This window comes from Stigmatopora argus, chromosome 4 (genome assembly GCF_051989625.1).
Source record: "Stigmatopora argus isolate UIUO_Sarg chromosome 4, RoL_Sarg_1.0, whole genome shotgun sequence".
NCBI classification, from domain to species: Eukaryota; Metazoa; Chordata; class Actinopteri; order Syngnathiformes; family Syngnathidae; genus Stigmatopora; species Stigmatopora argus.
In genome coordinates, this window is record NC_135390.1 from 17,688,035 (window position 1) to 17,707,026 (window position 18,992).

The 18,992-nt window shown below is 41.0% G+C and overlaps 1 protein-coding gene across 3 annotated transcripts in view; it reads right to left on the minus strand.

The window, feature by feature from the left end:
• Positions 1–18,992, minus strand: part of thsd7ab (thrombospondin, type I, domain containing 7Ab) — a 91,542-nt gene that overhangs the window by 49,220 nt on the left and 23,330 nt on the right. The window contains exons 2-12 of one of the 3 annotated variants that reach the window (XM_077599724.1): positions 11,296–12,115; positions 9,114–9,353; positions 8,847–9,031; positions 7,642–7,710; positions 5,577–5,732; positions 4,563–4,766; positions 2,582–2,776; positions 1,915–1,953; positions 1,701–1,736; positions 1,348–1,579; positions 14–129 (exon numbers count right to left, since the gene is read on the minus strand). In XM_077599724.1, the coding sequence (XP_077455850.1) occupies positions 14–129; positions 1,348–1,579; positions 1,701–1,736; positions 1,915–1,953; positions 2,582–2,776; positions 4,563–4,766; positions 5,577–5,732; positions 7,642–7,710; positions 8,847–9,031; positions 9,114–9,353; positions 11,296–12,115 (2,292 nt within the window). The remainder of the gene's footprint in view (positions 1–13; positions 130–1,347; positions 1,580–1,700; positions 1,737–1,914; positions 1,954–2,581; positions 2,777–4,562; positions 4,767–5,576; positions 5,733–7,641; positions 7,711–8,846; positions 9,032–9,113; positions 9,354–11,295; positions 12,116–18,992) is intronic. The other 2 variants (XM_077599726.1, XM_077599725.1) reach the window with 2 other exon arrangements.

The following is an 18,992-nucleotide window of genomic DNA, read 5'->3' on the forward strand; positions in this document are numbered from 1 at the left end:
TGGGTCAGCGTACCTGCGTCACAGGCGGCGAGGCACGGCGTCCACTCGCTGAACGGGGTCACGATGCAATCCTTCCTGCACGGCAGCTGGCAGGGACGCACCGTGCCGGGACGCGGACCGTCTGGACACCTGCGCCGGAGGACAAACGTCAAAATCGCTTGTCCGAAAAAAAAAACATTGTTTTTTTAAATCCTGGGAGGAAAAAAACTCTATTTTCCTAACGGTCCTTGAAGTAGCCGCGCCGATTAATTAGCGTCATTATGACAAAGTGGCGAGAGTTAATTAAAGCGCTCGCTTGATTTTTATTTATTTGAGCGTGGCTGCGAGGGAGAGATTGCGTGGATGGCGGCGTCTTTTTGCTTGCTTGGCGTTGAATGAATTGACTTTTGATGAATTGAGTTAAAAAAAACGATTTGTGAGGGACGATTCGTTTATTTGGCTTCAGACATTAAAATAGTTGAACGATTCGTTTATTTGCCTTCAGACATTAAAATAGTCGCTTGTTCGGTATCTTTTGAAGATTTTTTGGGGGGTATTCATTAGTTGCCATTGGCGACGAAAGGGAAAATGGACGTCTATCGCCGTCAATGGGAGAGAACTGTGATCATTTAATGCATGATTGTTTTTAAATTTTTGTGAATGCTTTAGTCAAATTGTTTTTTAATTCTATTCTAATACAATATATTTAATTCTCTCTAATTTTCCATCTAGTATACTGGTAAAGTACTTTCTAATTTTAGAGTAGTAAGTAGCCTTTTAAAAATATATTTTTGCTTTTTTTCCTTTAACATTTTCAAATTCATATTTAAATTATGGTATTTTTGCATTTTTTAACAACATCATATCCAATATCTATTACCCATTTAATTTTTTTTTTATTGCAAAATTTTTAGTTTAATTAAATTTATTTTTCAAATGTGTGCTTAATTTTGTGTTGGATGCCCTAACATCCATTTTTAATTAAATAATTTATCTAATTTAAAAAAATGCATTAACATCCATTTTTTGTTAAATAATTTATATTAAAAATTTGCAATATTTTTAGTTTAATCCAATTTCTTTTACGAAGGTGTGCTTGTTTTCATGTTGGATTCCTTTAACATAATTTCTTTGTTCAATAATTCATATTCTCAAAGAAATTGCGATATATTTAGTTTGATTCAATTTCTTTTTCAAGTGTCCTTGTTTTTATCCCTAACATCCATTTTTAGTTAAATAATTTATATTAAAAAAATTGCAATATTTTTAGTTGAATTCAATTTGTGTGTTTGTTTCCATGTTGGATGCCTTTCCATTATTTCTAGCAACATACTTCCATATTTGTCTTTTTTTCAATGTAGAACTCACTTTTTGGCGGGCACCTGTCCCACGTTGACACGCACACACATGACCTTCCTGGTCTGGACGCCTCGGGAGCAGCCGAGCGGCTCGTCGGACGTCCCCGAAGTGGCGTTGGGGGCGGAGGGGTCCTCGGCGCAGGGCCCCCAGGGGCCCGTCTGCCAGTGGTAGACGGCGCATGCGTGCTCGTTGCAGTTGCGCACCTCTAGCAGGGCGCTGCTGTTGGGGCACGATGCGCCACCTTAAACACAAAAAACACACACTTGACTTGAAAACGGTTTGACGTCTATCGCTGTCAATGGCACTTAAAGAGTGAGGGAACTCAATCACGTCGCCTATTCAGAGCAAGGAAAAAAAATTACCCAAAATTTCTGGAAACTTGGGCACCCGCGAAAGACCTTGGAGAGAAATCAGCATCAACAAAACTGAAGCGCTAGCTGGCTAGCTAGCTAGCAAGACAGCCTATTTTTTAAGAGGTGCTAACGATTTAGCTAGCAAAACGTTCTATTTTTAAGAGGTGCTAAAGGGCTGGCTAGCTAGTTAGCTAGCCGCTAATAGATTCTAACTACTTTTTACCCTCCATGACTGTAATCCAAGCCACAACCATGGCCGTGACTGCATAAAACAAACAAACATACACACATGGTTGTAAGTGCTCGGTAGAAACAGGAAGTGACGTCATATTCGCGCAGGTGTCAAAGGGGTGGGGCCAAATGAGTTGATGCAGCAAACAAAGTTAAACTAGTGCGTCGGCTTTAAGATTATCAACATATGTAAAATATTTAATTTTGTACTTAATTACAAAAGATGGAATGAATAAAGATGCGTTTAGAATAAAAACAATTCATTATTTTTTTTAATTTTATGTATTTTTTTCATATATATTTTATATTCATTAGTGTTTCCTTTTTTTCCCCAAATTTAAAATATATAAATGGAATACTTCCAATTTGTACTTACATTTTTTTAATGGAAGGGGGAAAAATATGTTAGTGAAAATATATTTAATATCTTTGCTCTTTTTAAATGAGACAAATGATTAAAAGATTAAAAAGGAAATAATTAACTTTTTTTCTTTGAGCAAAGACCTTCAAATAAACATTTGTGAAGTCCCAAACTGAATATTTAAGTTGAGTAATTAATTCATTTAAGTTTTTTTTAACCATATTTTTTTCAAAAATCAAAGGGGATCTAACATCTAACCGCCGCGATAAGACGACTTTGGACGGCGTCTCTGGCTCACCCTCGCCGGCGTTGTAGGCCAAAACGGATCGAGTCCTCTGCTGCTTTCCCTCCGCCGTCTTGCCGGAGCACGTCTGCGAACAGCTCGACCACGGCGTCCAGTCGCTCAGCACGCAGTCCCTGGAGCAAGGCACCCGGCAGGCAGCGGGATCCGGACGCGTCGCCGCCGAGCACAGACCCTCGTCCGCCGCCTCCCCTGATGGACACAGACACTCGCTCTTCAGCCACTTCATTTTTTTTTGCTCCGACGCCATTCGACGTCCAATCTGCGGATTCAACGCTTGGCTCCTCCCACTCTCCCCGCATTGACTCATTCATAAATCATACCAATTACTGTTTATTTGACTAAACGTTGTTGTTTATTTACTCAAAAAGAAATGTCCAAAATTCGACATAATTTTTTTTTATTCACATTATATTTTCCAATATTTAATTGTATTTTTCAATGTACTTGCTAATATAATATTTTTCATTCATTCCTTCCCTCATAGCGCTCATCCTCGCAAGGGTCGCGGGGGGTGCTGGAGTCTAGTCCAGTAGCCAGGGCCAATCACAGGGCACAAGGTGACAAACAACCAATCAGAAGCTAGGGGCAATTTAGAGTGTTCAACCAGCTAGCCTAGCATATTTTTGGGATGTGGGAGGAAACCGGAGTACCCGGAGATAACCCGCGCAAGCCCGAGGAGAACATGAAAACTCCACACTGTGAGGACCCACCCGGGATCGAACCCTTGACCCCAGAACTGTGAGGCCAGCATGCCAACCACTTGCCCACCGTGTCACCCTTTTTTTTTAATATTAAAAAAAAAAAATGGATTTAATTAATGTGCAGAAATGTACAAAATAATATTTACTGTGAACCTTTTAGCTGGCAGTGACAGGACAAAAAATAAATAAACACATTAAGAAAAGATTTGACGTGATGCACATATTGACACGACGGCTGATCTGGAATCTGTTTATGAATGCATGTTTTTTTGTTGTTGATTTTTTTTTTAATATCCGCATTCCCCTTCCAATATTTGAGTGGCAGTGCATTTTATTTATTTATTTTTTAAAGGCAAATCCATGGAGGATTTAAACTGGAAAGCGTATGAATTATTAATAACGTGGATATAAACCTGACATACTTTCTAAGAGGTCAGCATAGATATGGAAGAGGGGAAATCTATATGTTGATTTAGTTTTTGAATCAATTGAAAGTGCTGTTTTGTTGGGTTGCTTGCAAAAATAATATCGTTTAACGTAGCCAGAGAACATTGTTTTTTAGGGATATTTCATTTTTTATCTAATAAATTAACCTGAATTCCACCTTGATTGAGAAAATAGCCTCAAAATCATAGAAAATTTGCAAAGACAATCATTTTTAACATATGAAACAAGTAAAATGAAATATATATATATAAATTATTGCAAATCTAGCGCAAACAAGCATAGTTTGAAATCGAAAAAAAATAGCTTCACATATAAATGATAATAATTTAAAACTTGAATTTGAGTTTTTAGATTTTAGCAGATAAGCTAGGCTAAGCTGATTTTTTGCTATTTCCGACTAAAATGAGCTGCACATTAGCTTAGCTAATGGCTACTGAATTTGAAAAATCCAATTAAATACCCACAATTAATACATTAAAAAAATCTGGGTTTCTCTAAATATAGCATATCATGTGCTAGTCTTTAAATAATTCAACCACATATTTTTACTAAGGTAAATACGTTTTTTTATCCATTTGTTTTCTCGTTGTTCTACCAGAAATTAGCGTTGCTATAGCGCCCCAAAAAATAAACAATTTCATCTCGAACCTTGCACGAAAGCTTTCAAAATGTCTCCCAGTTTTTATTTACGCGCATCTGTTTCGAAAAGAAACAACTAGCCAAAGCTAGGATACTCATTCCCCCCCGCGCTCGTAAGTTTTGAAACTTTTCACCATTCCGATGAATGAGAAATAGTCTCAAAACTTTCGACCCGTCGTGGTTCTTACCGTTACTGTCGACGCACTGAACCCGGATGGCCTGCGTCCCGGGCCCGCACGGCTTCTTGTCGGCGGGCTGGCATCGGTCCAGGCCGATGGGTCGCCAGTCGTAGCAGACGGGCCGGTCGCAGGGCAGCGCCTCCACCAGGTGGGGGCAGTCGGCGGGGCCGCCGGTGGGCTCGTTGCTGATCTGGCGCCGCCTCAGTTTGAAACCTGTAGCGAGAACCACTCGTCACGTTTGATTTCCTTTCATCAATGGCGACAGACGTCCAATCCGTAAGAATTGGGCGGCCGAAATGAACCAACGTTCATTCGTGGCAAACAACCAATCAGAAGCTATGGGCAATTTGGAGTGTTCAAACAGCTAGCCTAGCCTAGCACGCATATTTTTGTGATGTGTAGGGAAACCGGAGTACCCAGAAAAAAGCCCGGGGAGAACATGTAAAATCCTCACCATGCGAACCCACCCGGGATCGAACCCTCGACCCCAGAACTGTGAGGCCAGGTCGCCAATCACTCACCCACCGACCCACCTGTTTTTTTTTTACATTTTTTTAACAAAATAAATGTATGTAATATGCACAAAAACGTTCATTCGCCACCAACCCCTCTAACTTACGTTTTTCCCGTATTTTATACGTATTTGATCATTTCAAATGGTGTATGTCATATAACAACTTTTGTATTGGGATTTTTTAAAAGTGTGTTTATTTGTAAAACCGATCTCTTTTTACCCATTTCGACTCTAATCTGGATCATCTCGCCTTTTCACTATATCAATATAGCGCGCCAGCAAGCAATGTACCCATCATACATAACTGATTGTGCACCCAGTCCACAAATTTTAGACTTTTAAGTGCGCCCTATGTGAGTAAATATGTGCCGCGTTGCATTTGTACGGTTTATTATCACTTAATAAGGGGAATTGCAATCATTAATTAGGGGAGTGATTGACAGGTATGGTAACATAGGATGAAGAGGTACATGAACGCGGTGATTTATGGGAGTTGACTTTGTGTTTACCTTTCTTGGCCGACTGTTCGTCGCAGCTCTCGAAGGTGCACGGCCCCCAGGCGCTCCAGGGGGTCACCTGGCACTCCACGGGACAGGTCACTTGGCACAGCTGCGACCGATCGGGAACGGGGCCCCGACAAAGACGGGTCTCCACCGGACGTGCCGCTGTGAGGGGGGGAAAAAGGTGGTTAGCTTTAGTTAGCTATAGCTAGCGGATGATCGTTTTCTAATGACAGTTCAATTGAGTTGAATTGTTTTTATTTTTTTAAGAATAAATTTGTGAATTTGATTTTTTTTCTGCCTAATAATAACTGAAAAATCCCACTTCTTGTTCATAATAATATTTGATGACAAAATGTGTCTGGTTCGTGATATGACTTTCATGCAAAATCTCACTTCATTATTGTACAGCAAATAAAAAAAGATATTTTAAACAAAAAACGATTTCATGACAAATTGTGACTTGTTAAATTACATGTTTTTTTTCTTGAAATAAATTGAACTGGGAAAATACGACGTATCTTATGTCATTTTTGGGGATACATTTGACCATTCCCATTAAATTCTAACTTTTTTTTTTTTTTTTTTTTCAAATGAACCCACCAAAAATTGCAAATTTTCCGCCAAAATGCCAACAACAAAAATATATATTTTCTATATCTTTAACTAATAATATAATAAATAAAATAAATCATTTTTATCACCTTTGCTCACCGTTAGAATGCCGCCTTTCCAAATTATCAATCGTGTAATTTCGAGCTCTGCAGGCGTTGTCGAGCTAGCCCCTCCCACTTCAAACCGATTGGACGTCGCCCCCCATTAAAGGCAGCTCACGAGATAAAAAAAAAAATCCTCCACCAAATTCCAAGACGTGCAGGGGCTTAAAACCTTGAAAGCACGCGGGGAAGAGCTGAGTGGCAAATCCTCGGCGCACGAGTCAAGTGGGCCGCGTTTGAAATGCAAAAAGGCCAATTGCACTTGTAAATAATTCGCCGGTAAAGCCGCGCCGCGCTGGCGGGACCCCCGTTAATCTGCAGCTCGTTAGGAAAAGACACCTGACCGGCGTGGGCTTTGTTCCTTCTCTGTTCATTTGCATGTTTGACGGCGGGGGGCCGGCACTCTGGCTTGGCCGTCCTTTGTTGGGATTTTAGCCCATTTTTTGGAAAAGAAACACTGATAATGATAAAAAAAAACAATAAAAAACATCAATACGTGCAGTCGTCGCCATGGTTGTATTACCGTATTTTTCGGAGTATAAGTCGCACCAATTAAAGAAAAAAATTGAGGAAAAAACAAATACCGTATTTTTCGGACTATAAGGCGCACCAACCAAAGGAAAAAAATCGAAGAGGAAAAAATAAATACGGTATTTTTTGGACTATAAGGTGCACCAACCAAAGAAAAAAAATTGAAGAGGAAAAAATAAATACCGTATTTTTCGGACTATAAGGCGCACCAACCAAAGGAAAAAAAACGTATTTTTCCGATTATAAGGCGCACCAACCAAATCATGAAGTTGCATATGAGGGAGGGTCATTTTTATTTGATCAGAGGCCAAGAAAAATATACGTTAAAGTAAAAATAATTAAATGGAGAATAACAGGCTAAAATGGCAATTGATGATATAACATTTGAAAAATGTAGTCTGAAAAAAACAGGCTTTTGGTGACCAGAGAGAGGAAAAAAACATAAAAGTCGCAGGTCAAGCCAAACTATGAAAAAAGTGCGTCTTATAGTCCGTAAAATACGGTGAGTCGAATGTAATTTAAGTATATCGCACTTTTGGGAAGGCATTTATTTTATTCGATCAGAAACTAAGGATAAAAATACATTAAACGTTCATCCATTCGCCCCTCCAAATGAAAAAAAAGAGATTGGACGTCTACCACCGTCAATGGCGGCAAGTAAAGCCCAAAAAATATACTGGTAAGACCAAGTTGACATGAATGTGGAACGCCAACCAAACTGAGTTTGACGGCCCTGTTCCAAGAAAAAGGAAAAGAGGGAGGAGCCAAAGCCAAAAGAAGGATGACAGTGGACAAAAGAGGAGGAGTCTAAAAAGAAGTCAACCTACCTGTGATGTGATAGGAGACGGAGAGGATTGGGGGGACGCTAGGCTTCTGCTGTCTTTGGCTCGGATTTGCTGCAAGAACATCAACTAGTTCAACTACTACACGACACACCGCTTACTAAGCTACCACACATACACACACACACACTTATGTACTACACGTAGAGCAAGAAGGGCACGTTAGCGGTCTAAGATCCGATCTCAGGTCGGGGGGAGCTCAGTTGCGTTTTGGCGGGATTTGAAGCGGCGGATTAGGAGACCCCCTGCCCGCCGGAGAACCCCCCTCCACCACCCCCAGTCTGGGGGTAAGCTCCTGCTCCTCGGAGATAACCACTCCACTGTTTTTTTCCTCTGTATGTGTCCAAATGCCGCGCGACACGTTTCTAGCTCAACTATCAGCGCCAGGTATCGGTTTTTCTTTTGCTATTTTTTCCATATCGGTTTTAACAGAGCTGCCAAAAAAAACGCCAGTTTTTATTGAACTAAATACACAAAAATCAAGCAATGTTTCATTTTAGCAATTTACATGAAAAAAACTAAAATGTTGAAACTGTTCGTTTTTGGTTGGCCATTTTTACCAAAATACTAAAAACTCGTTTTGTATCAGACTATTAAAACCAAACTACTAAATAGACATTTTTTTTAAATCAAAACTATTAAAAAACAAGCAAGCAATGCTTATTTTTCAGCAATTTCCAGAAAAAAACCTAAAAAACTTTTCGTTTTTGGCTCGTTTTTTACAAAACTACTAAATACACATTTTGTATCTAAACCACGAAAATACAAAAAAATCAAGCAACGTTTTTTTTCCAGCAATTGACATGATTTACATAAAATATTGAAAGTTTTTGTCTTTTTGGCTTCTGTTTTTTTTTCAAAAACAACAAAAATACAAAAAAATCCAGCAATTTACATGGGAAACCCCCCAAAAATGTTGAAATATTAATTTTTAGCTCGCCATTCTAACTTCCAAAGATAATTCCTTTGAGTTTAAAAACCCCCAAAAAGTCCAGTAAAATATTCATCCACACTTTTGTTGCCATTCAAATGGCTGATTATTTCTTCAAGCTGGCAACCAACACATTATTTCCCATTTCCACATTGCATGACGCTAACTTTTTGCTATTTATTCCTGTCTTGAAACTCTTTAAATTTTGGCAAAAAAATAACTTTAAACACATAAAAGGGACAAAGTAGTCCTCGTTTACCTTTATCCGTCTCCTGGAGGTTGTTGACGTACTTGAGGAGCTCGGCGTTGGCTTGGACGCAAAAGACCTCCCGGGTCTGGAGACCCCCGCCACACAGACCGGTCAGATTGGCCCGGCGCCGGTCCTGCTGGCTCAGGAGCAAGTCCACCCGGCATTCGGACCACTCGGCGGTCCTCCAGGCGTAGCTGTTTTAGAGAGTTAGCCGAGTTAGCCGAGTTAGCCGAGTTAGCGACGCACAGCCCGGGTGGTCCGGCCCGGTCCACTCACACGGCGCAGGGCACGACGGCGTCTCCCTGGAGCCGGCAGGGCTCGGCTTCCTCCAGCGGGGGGCATTCGGAACCCTCGCCGGCGGGCATTTGCAGAACCCGTCTGAGCCGCCGTCGGCTACCGGGGGTGTCGGAGCAAGCCTCGGAGCAGGGCGACCACTCGGCCCATTCGCTCAGTTGGCAGTCGCGGGGCATGACGCACGTTTGGATGGTCAGGGCCGCCTCCCTCGGTGAGCACAAGCTGAAAGAAATAGGTATAAAAATATTATTAATTAAAAAAAAAACATTTACTCTCTTTAACTTGGATGTCATTGGAAAATACAATTTTTTTACAGGGAAAAAAAAAGAGTATGTTCGTTTTTTTTTAAATTTTCAAAAGAGAAGTACATTTTTATACAAAATACAATTTTATATTTCTTAATGCATATTTTTTCTTAGAAAACGTTAAATAAATAAAAATGAAGAATTAATTATAAAATTAAAGAGAGAATTTGTATTGATTTTGGAGCTTCTTTGTTCAAAATAAAAATTAAAATTCAATAAAAAAATTTAAATGGCCATTTTTTCTCTGTTAATGTACGGGATGAATAAAGTTTAATCTAATCTAATAAAAAATACAAATAGGGGTTTACAAATTTACGAATTTCCCTTATTAGAAAATAAAAATGAAGAATTTTTTTTTAAAGAGAATTTGCATTGAATATGCAATTTCCATGTTCAAAATAAAATGAACATCTAATATATTTTTTAAAAAACTGAGAAATTAAAAAAGAAACTTACAATTTTTTCCCTTTTTCCTTTTTTTTAATTAAAAAAAATGAAAATACTATATTACTCATTTCTTAGTGGAACATTTTGAAAGGATATAAACAAAGAAGAAAGTAAAAACTCAAATAAAAGAATCTGTGCTGAATATGTACTGAAATTTAAAAACATATAAAATAAAATAAATTTTCAGCTTTTTTTCCCCTTTTGTTTTCAAACTACGGAGACGAGAAGTTTCCTGGGCTTTTTGTGGTAAAAACAAGCGTGAATATTTCAACGTGGGGAATCAACAAGGACGGATTAATATTCATTGACGTTGCGCTCGCTCTTTGAAATTGGCAATGGGCGTCGCCAGCGACCAACATGAATGAGCGCGTTTAGTATATAATGCATCACACGCCGTCCGCCACCTGGGACGGGACGAGACACGACGGGACGCATGAATGGCGGCTCGCCAGTGGCGCTTTCCTCGACATTAAAGAAGAGTGTCAACAACAACAAAAAGCGCTCGCTGGAAAGCAGCACTCGACGTTGTGGAAAACCACGTGAAAAGCAAGTGGAAAACGTTGTGGGTGGCAGAAAATTGGAGCGCAACAACACACTCAAATATTTGTGCTGCTTTCTCTAAGTATTCCTCGTCGCAATAGATGACCAATTCATTTTGACTGAGAAGGCCTGGCAGTAAAAATAACGTGCAAAGTCCGAAAAATATGGTTAAAATTAACACGTGAAATAACATAATGTGCGACTATAACATCACAAGTAAGTCACACTGGAGTATAAGTCGCACCCAAAGAAAAAATTAAGAAATGAAAACACACACATGGCCACTTATAGTCCGGAAGACACGGTTAAATATAACATGTGAAATGACATAATAACGTGTAACTATATCGTCACACATGTGGCACTGGAGTATAAGTCGCACCAAACTATAAAAAACACACACGGCCACTTATAAGTCGAAACTATAAAAAAATAATAATAATAAAAACCCACGGCCACTTATAGTCCGGAAAATACAGTTAAAAATAACATAATAACGTGCGATTATAACGTCACACATAAGACGCACCAAACTATAAAAAACACACACACACGGTCACTTATAGTCCAGAAAATACGGTTAAAAATAATATATGAAATAACATAATGACGTGCGACTATAACATCACACATAAGTCGCACTGGAGTATAAGTCGCACTAAACTATAAAAAAAATAAAAAAACACACACACATGGCCACTTATAGTCCGGAAAATATGGTTAAATCTAAAATGTGAAATGACATAATAACGTGCGACTATAACGTCACACATAAGTCGCAACAAACTATAAATAAATGAATAAAAATAAACACCCACGGCCACTTATAGTCCGTAAAATACGGTATTTACACGAGTATTGCGTGAACTCACTTGCGTGGCACGGCGCTGCCGTTCCTGTGAACGCAGGCGACGTCGCGCGTCTGGTATCCCACCTGCACGTCCCAGGACGAGCCCTCCTGCCGGTTCAGCCGGTTCCGGGTCCGCTTCTTCTGGATCAGCTCCCTGGTCTCGGGGTCCTTGTCCCCACCCCGCCCCTTGCCCTTGCGCCGCTTGGCCTGCCGCGCCGTACGGGCAGGGGGCGATGGCGGCAGGGCGCAGGACGTCCAGGCGCCCACCCTCAGGCTGTAGGCGCCCTCCGGCCCGGCGCAGGGCCCGGGTTTGCAGGACTGGAACTCGGTCAGGTTGCCGCAGGGGCCGCCGCCGAAGAGCGGCGGCGCCAGGACGCCGCGGACTCGGTTGCGCAGGCCCGTCCCGCAGGTCTTGGAGCACGCCGTCCACGGCGAGTAGTCGGAGAGGACGCAGTCCCTCGGGCAGGGGATCAGGCAGGCTTGCTCCAGGCGGGGCCGTGGTTCAAAATACTCGCAAATGGCGTCCTGGGCGGGGGAGCCGTCCGACTTGAGGGCGCAGGCCACCTCCCGCGTCTGGATGCCCTCCTCGCCGCCAGCGCAGGGGAGGGCCCGCCAAGCCCTGGAGGCCACGGGCGCGCAGGGGTTCCAGGGCCCCAGGCGCCAGTCGTACAGGTCCTTGTGCCAGTCGCAGACGCGGAAGCAGTTGCGCTGGTTGGACGGACGCAGCGACTGGTCGCAGTTGGTGTGCAGGGTGGTCCAGCCGTCCACGTGGGCGCACCACACCGCCCGGCTCTGGCTGCCACCCGGGCCGCAGTCGCTGCCCATGCATCTGCCCCAAGGACCTGGCCCAGGAAAAGCACGGTTAGTCTCGCCTCGGACTCGCAGGTCGCCGTGCTAACTGGCGGTGCTGGGCCGGCGACCGCTCGTTTCGGTATCTTCGGTGGCGAGAGTGCGGACATTCTAGTACAGTCGTACCTCTACTTACAAAATTAATTGGTACCAAGACTTTTTTCAGAACTTGAAAATTTTGTAAGTAGAGGTGTACTTTATATGTAAATTCTCTCATTCGTTCCACGCTCATCACACAACTACCAAATAGACCCAACTTTGTCCCAATTTTGCATGGAAGATGTGAGGAAACACAAAAATGAGAGAAAATCATAAGGAAATTATTCATTAATGTCTTAAAATAAATAAAGCATATGAAAATGTGCCCTGTGCCGATGAAATAGTTCCCTTCGCAGCCGTAATAATAGGAGACGTAATACCCGTGTTTGGCCGCCAGATGTCGGCAAGAGCCCTTTCTACCAGGGCCAAAAGCCGTCCACTTTGTAGTAAATTTTAGACTTTAAAGTGTGCCAAATGTGTGTGTGTGTGAAAATATATGCCACGTTGCATTTGCACAGTTTTTAATCGCTTAATAAGGGGAATTAAAAATAAAATAATGGATAAGGAAATGCATTTACATTTTGGGGATTTCGTAACTTTTTCGGATCTCGAGTCACTCATTTGCATATAAAAAAATTGTAACCTGAAACTTACGTGTGACTACTTTGAACAGCATATGACTGATATTAGATGAAATAATATTAAATCTGTGTAGACAATAATGCATGTAGTGTTGTATTGAACTGAAATAAAATAGGAAATGTGTAAATTGAATGAAAAAAAGCCCACATAGGCTTCTATTATCAAGTCAAAATAATACTAAACGCAAACAGATGTATTTTAAAATGAATTCAATTATAACAAAAATTAAACGTAATATCCCAACAGTAATTATTGAGGCGATTCCACTAATTGAGGGAATGGTTTCACAGTCTTAAGTGCTTGACGCAGCCGGTGACTAATTAGGCCACCTGGCACGAACCCTGCTGTCCCGCCACTGTTGCATTGTGGGACTTTTTTTTCATTTGAAACACACTCACGCGACAGCGGCAGGAAAGAGAAGGGCGTTCATTAAAAAGACACTGCGGGCTCGCTGAGAGTTCAGCCGAGTTAATCTTCTGACGCTGGCTCAAATGAGGTCCGGCCGGCCAGGTGGACCTGCGGCTCGCAGTCACTTCGCCTCTTGACAAGATTTGCTCCAATCTTTATTTCTTCCTCTGTTTTTAAATCAAACGACTAAGGAAATATGTCCACTCCTTGGGACCACTTCACATTAGAAACTCATGACCAAAACCGGGTATAAAACAAAGTAGGTACCTCTACTTACAAATAAATGTTAGAAACAGAGTACGGGTGTAACTCTACTTACAAATAAATGTAAGAAACAGAGTAAAGAGGTACCTCTACTTACAAATGTAAGTAACAGAGTAGGAAGGTACCTCTACTTATAAATAAATGTTTGAAACCGAGTATGAAGGTACCACTAGTACTTACAAACGAAAGAAACAGTACGGAGGCACCTCTACTTACAAATGTAAGAAAAAGTACGGAGGTACCTCTACTTACAAATCTAAGAAACAGAGTACGGAAGTACCTCTACTTACAAATGTAAGCAACAGTTGCTAGGATAAGCTGCGTATGCTAAAAAAAATAGGAGTTGTAGAAGGATTGGTTATTGAAGGGATGATACTTCCATTTTTGTATAAATATCAGGCTAATTGGCAATTAGCAAGAGGCTAGCATAGAGTACGGAGGTACCTCTACTTACGAATGTAAGCCAAAGTTGCTAAGGTGAGATAATTATGCTGAAAAATAATAGGAGTTGATTATTGTGGGGATGGTACTTCCATTTTTTGTGTAAAAATCATGCTTATTGGCGATTAGCACACAGCTAGCGCTAGTAGGTAATCACTATGCCAGTAAATACACTTTATGTACTACCCATGGGTACACTGAATGCTAAATGTGCTTCTAGTTAAAGTAATGAGGTTGTAGAAGTGTTTAATATTAATGTTAGACTTTTGTGTATATATCACTAACACAGGGATAGCTCTAGTCTGTAGCGGCTAATCGCTTCGCTAGCATATGCACTTGATGTACTACTAATTACGGGTCAATTGTGAATGCTAAACGTGTGTCTAGTTAAAGGTATACATAATGTATACATTTTTTATTCATATAAAATTTCAATAGGTCTGACTGGGTTAAAAGCAATAGAAAATTGAAAATCTTCATTTTCAGTTTATTTATTAATAGAGTATATGAAATGCGATTTTTGATCAATAATATGAGCGTTGCCCTGCAATTTCTACTTAATAATGATGTATTTCATATGGAGAAAAAAAACAATCTGTGCCTAAAAAGCACCACTGTAATAGAAAAAAAAAAGAAGATTTTCTTAAACAATGTGTGTCAGTCCACTGCCCCCAAAAAAACACAAAGCTCGAACTCAACGTCAACTCAAAACGGCGCTAGCCGATAGCGCCAACCAATCTCCGTCCAGAATCAAACGTGAGCCGACAAGCCCGTGAGGTGACCTCCCCCAAGGCTAGCGAAGGTCAAGAAGAGGACACGTCAGAAGCGACTCCAAAGACGGAAAAAAAAAAAAACGCTATTTGCGAACCAAGACCTTCCCGGTCCAAGACCACGTGACGTCTATCCCCGTCAATGGCGGCCGATGACTTAAGAGCCCTTCTAATGTGCGTCCGGTTTGTATTTCTCATCGGCGAATCCAAATCCCTGACAGCAATATCCCGTCCGTTGCACGCTAATCTTTTGCTATACGGAGGATTAAAACGCGTGGATTTTCGTAACAATCCGTGAATGAGTTTTATGTATTAAAAAAAAGCAAAAGTGTCAAATCCAGGTTGTTTTTTGTGAGACTCCGCGGTGATGATGTCGCTTTATTAAGACAAATTGTCAAATGGCGTGGCAGGATGCGCCGCCTTCAGCGTCGGGATTCGATTAGCGTCTCCCACAATGCATCACTTTTTACATCCCGATCTAATAACGGGTGGAGAGGAGCGGCGGTGTCGGGTTGCAAAGGCGTGGCGAGACAGTGCTAGTGTGGAGGGGGAGGGGCAGAATTAGCCAGGGGGAGTCTGCAACCAATCAGGAAGTTGTATTAGATCAAAACTCAAATTAGTGATATCTAAATCAAGCGCCTCAAATGACTTGAAATAGTTTTTTTCACCAAAATGGCTGCAAATAAGTATTTTTTTCTGAATGGAGCTCCTCAATTCACTTCAAAGCAATACTAAATTCCATCGACTGACTTTGAAAATTGAAAAGTTGGAAGTTCCTCAATAGTTTGGGACACAAAATGACATTAAAATGACAGCAAAAGCACTGTTTTCATTCAAATGAAGCTCCTCAACTCACTTGGAAATAGTTATCGGGAAACAGCTTCCTGTGTGTGGCTCCAGTTTCTTAACTAGGTCTACAATGTCTTGTGTGTCTTATGTCCGTGTCTGTCTTGCTACTGCAACCAAGAAATTTCCCGAATACGGGATGAAATAAAGTTCTAATCTAATCTAAATTAAACTAAAATAATCTAATCTAAAATAAAATAAAGTAAGATAAAATCAGATAAGATAAAATAAGATAAACTAAGCTAAGGTAAGATAAACTAAACTAATCTTAGCTAAACTAAGCTAAAATAAGGTAAGCTAAGCTAAAATAAACTAAGCTAAGCTAAACTAAAATAAACTAAGCCAAACTAAGATAAAATAAAATAAGACAAGCTAAAATAAGATAAAATAAGGTAATCTAAGATAAACTAAAATAATCTAGTCTAATCTATTTTTGTCTCAATGAAGCTCATCAACATATGAAGTGGTTTATTTGTACTAAATTGCCTGAAGGTTGACAACAAAGTATCGACCTTCCCCAAAGTACCAGAAGGTAGCAGCAAAGTAATATCCTGGTGAAAATGAAGCTGCTCAACTCAGTTCAAAATAGATTTTGGGCCTCAAAATACCACTACAAATACTAATAATAATAATAATTCTATCATTTTTGACTCACAATACAGTACCAACGCAGGTTTTCCCAATTCTATGGTAGTATACAACTAATAATCTTCTAAAAAGTGCTTCCCGTTAACTAATAAATAGTGACGTCTCGATCCGATACCCATATCACTTTATAGGGTTAATAATTTGGCATATACTGGTTACCTTATTTTTTTACTGGTCTAAAAAATATGGTCATATCTTGAAAAAAATCAGATCGTGAGTGAGACTAAAAAAATCAGCACCGGGACATCCTCGCTAATAAAATGACAGCTCTGCAAAGAATGGTGGCAGAAACGGGCTAACATGGATTCCATATCCCGACGACAAATCATTTTGCTCTCCGTGACACACTTTGTGAAAAAAGTGGGCTAGGACGCCTTGAAAAATGGGACTGGAAATACCCGACGAGTTCAATCGTCCGTGAGCAATGCAGTCAGCCTCATTAGTTGCAATTCAAACACACTCCAGCAATCTCCACTTCCTCTGCAAACACTAGCGCGCTACGCTAACGTAGCGCCCCGTCATTTATTCATGGCGGAGACGGACGACAGGTGGAGGTAGCGGCACAACTCTCGGACTTATTCCTTCCTAATGACTTTTCTCTTTTTTGGCCGAGAAAATCCCTGACAGAGTAATGAGACATTTTCGGAGGCTCGGCGGCGACCGCTCTGACAGCGTCGCTCGGGAGGCCTTGTTAGCTCTGGTTAGCTTGTCTGGCTATAATTGCGCGAGATGTTGTTGTGCGGGGTCGTGGAGGACACCCTCAAGTCTATTCCACAATGTACATAGGCACCTGAGATATTCCAGATCCAAACATGTGATTGGATTTCATCATTTTCAGAGGATGGAAATTGGGTATAAAATGGTACGTGTTGTGACAGAGCTACCGTATTTACTCACATATAAGCCGTATTTGTCGGACAAAAAAAATAATGACTGAATCGAGGGTATGGCTTATATGCGTATGAAAAGACAACATGCAGCAAACTGCAATGAGACAAAGACGAAACACCGTAACGTCATGACGCCATGGCGCCATGACGTCATGGCGCAATACAATGCCGCCGATACGGTCATTTTTTTTCAAAATAGAGAAAAGATAAATAGATAAAACGCTAAACAAAATGTATTTTGACGTCTATGAAAAAAATGAAAGAAATGGGTATAAAAAGACGTACCAAAAGATAAACAGATAAAACGCGAAACTAAATTCATGTTGACGTCTATGAATAAAATGAAAGAAATGCGTATAAAAAGACAACATGCACCAAACTGCAATGAGACAAAGACGAAACAACGTAACGCCATGACGCGATGACACCATGACGCCATGGCGCCATGACGCCATGACGCAAGACAATGCAGCCGATACGGTCATTTATATCAAAATAGAGAAAAGATAATCAGATAAAACGCAAAACTAAATTTATTTTGACATCTATGAATAAAATGAAAGAAAAAAATGTGAAAAAAACTCACTTGTGCCTGTCACGGCGCCGCCATCTAAACCTAATTAAACGTATTCTGACTGGCCGGACGCGAGTAGCCTTGATTTTGAAATTAAACAAAATTACACTTTGTTTTGTTTTATTTCTTGTTAGAAAGTGACAACTATTGAAGTAATTAATATGAACCAAGAAGAAGAATTCAGATATTTTGACATTAGAAGCAATATGGCTGCCACAACATCTTAAACTTCTGGTAAGAAAATTGTCATTTCTGTCATTAATAACCATCAGGTTCTCATCAAGATAGACTTATTTCTTTTTTCAAATTGAATAATTTAATATTTCGAATTTACAAAGACAGGCAACATTAACCCCGAGATCGGACGCCCGTCACCGACGATGGAACTGAAACGAGCGGGGGTTCAAAGACACTCATTCCTCAAAGCATCCTGGGTATTTTTAACAATGCCCCGCCCCCCGATGGCGGGAAGCGGAGCGAACCGAACCCCCACCCCGCTTTGTTTGTCACCACGCCATGAATCATTCAGCGCTTTTCTTCTGGCTGACACACAGATGATGGCGTGTCACTTTTTTTTTCTCTTCTTCGTGTACTTCCAAAGTCCCGGCGGAGAAATTAGGAGCGAGCGGACGCCTGGTGCGACTCGCTCGCCGTGTTTGCGTAATTGAGTCGCTCCCCTGAAAGCTACCGCAGTGCAAAATAACAACCGAGGACGGAAAACCGCTTTGGAAAAATCCACATTCGTCATTCGAGCCGAGGAAAAAACGCTGCCGACCCTCCCGGGCAAAATGGATTGGACTCCTACTCGTCATGAACTCATTGGCTCCCATTGAAAGTGTGAAATGTCCAATCCATTTGACGTGGGAGGGTTGGAGGAACATTTTTTTTGACTGACTCATTGGCTGCCATTGAAAGCGTGAAATGTCCAATCTATTTGACGTGGGAGGGTTGGTAGCGGATGTTCATTCGCTGCCACTCGCCCCCTTCGGAGGGATTGGTCGTCGACTAGTGCGGAACTCATTGGTGGGAGGGTCATCTTGTCTAGAGGAAAATTAATTGGCTGCCATTGAAAGCGTGAGATGTCCAATCTATTTGATGTAGGAGGGTTGGTAGCGAATGTTCATTCGCTGCCACTCGCCCCCTTTGGATGGATTGGTCGTCGACTAGTGCGGAAATCATTGGTGGGAGGGTCATCTTGTCTAGAGGAAAATTAATTGGCTACTATTGACAGTGATGGACGTCCAATCCATTTGAAGTGGGAGGGTTGGTAGCCGATGAACTAATGTTTTGGATTCAGTTCAAATGGATTGGACGTCTATGGGTGATAATCTCATTGTTAAGGTTCATT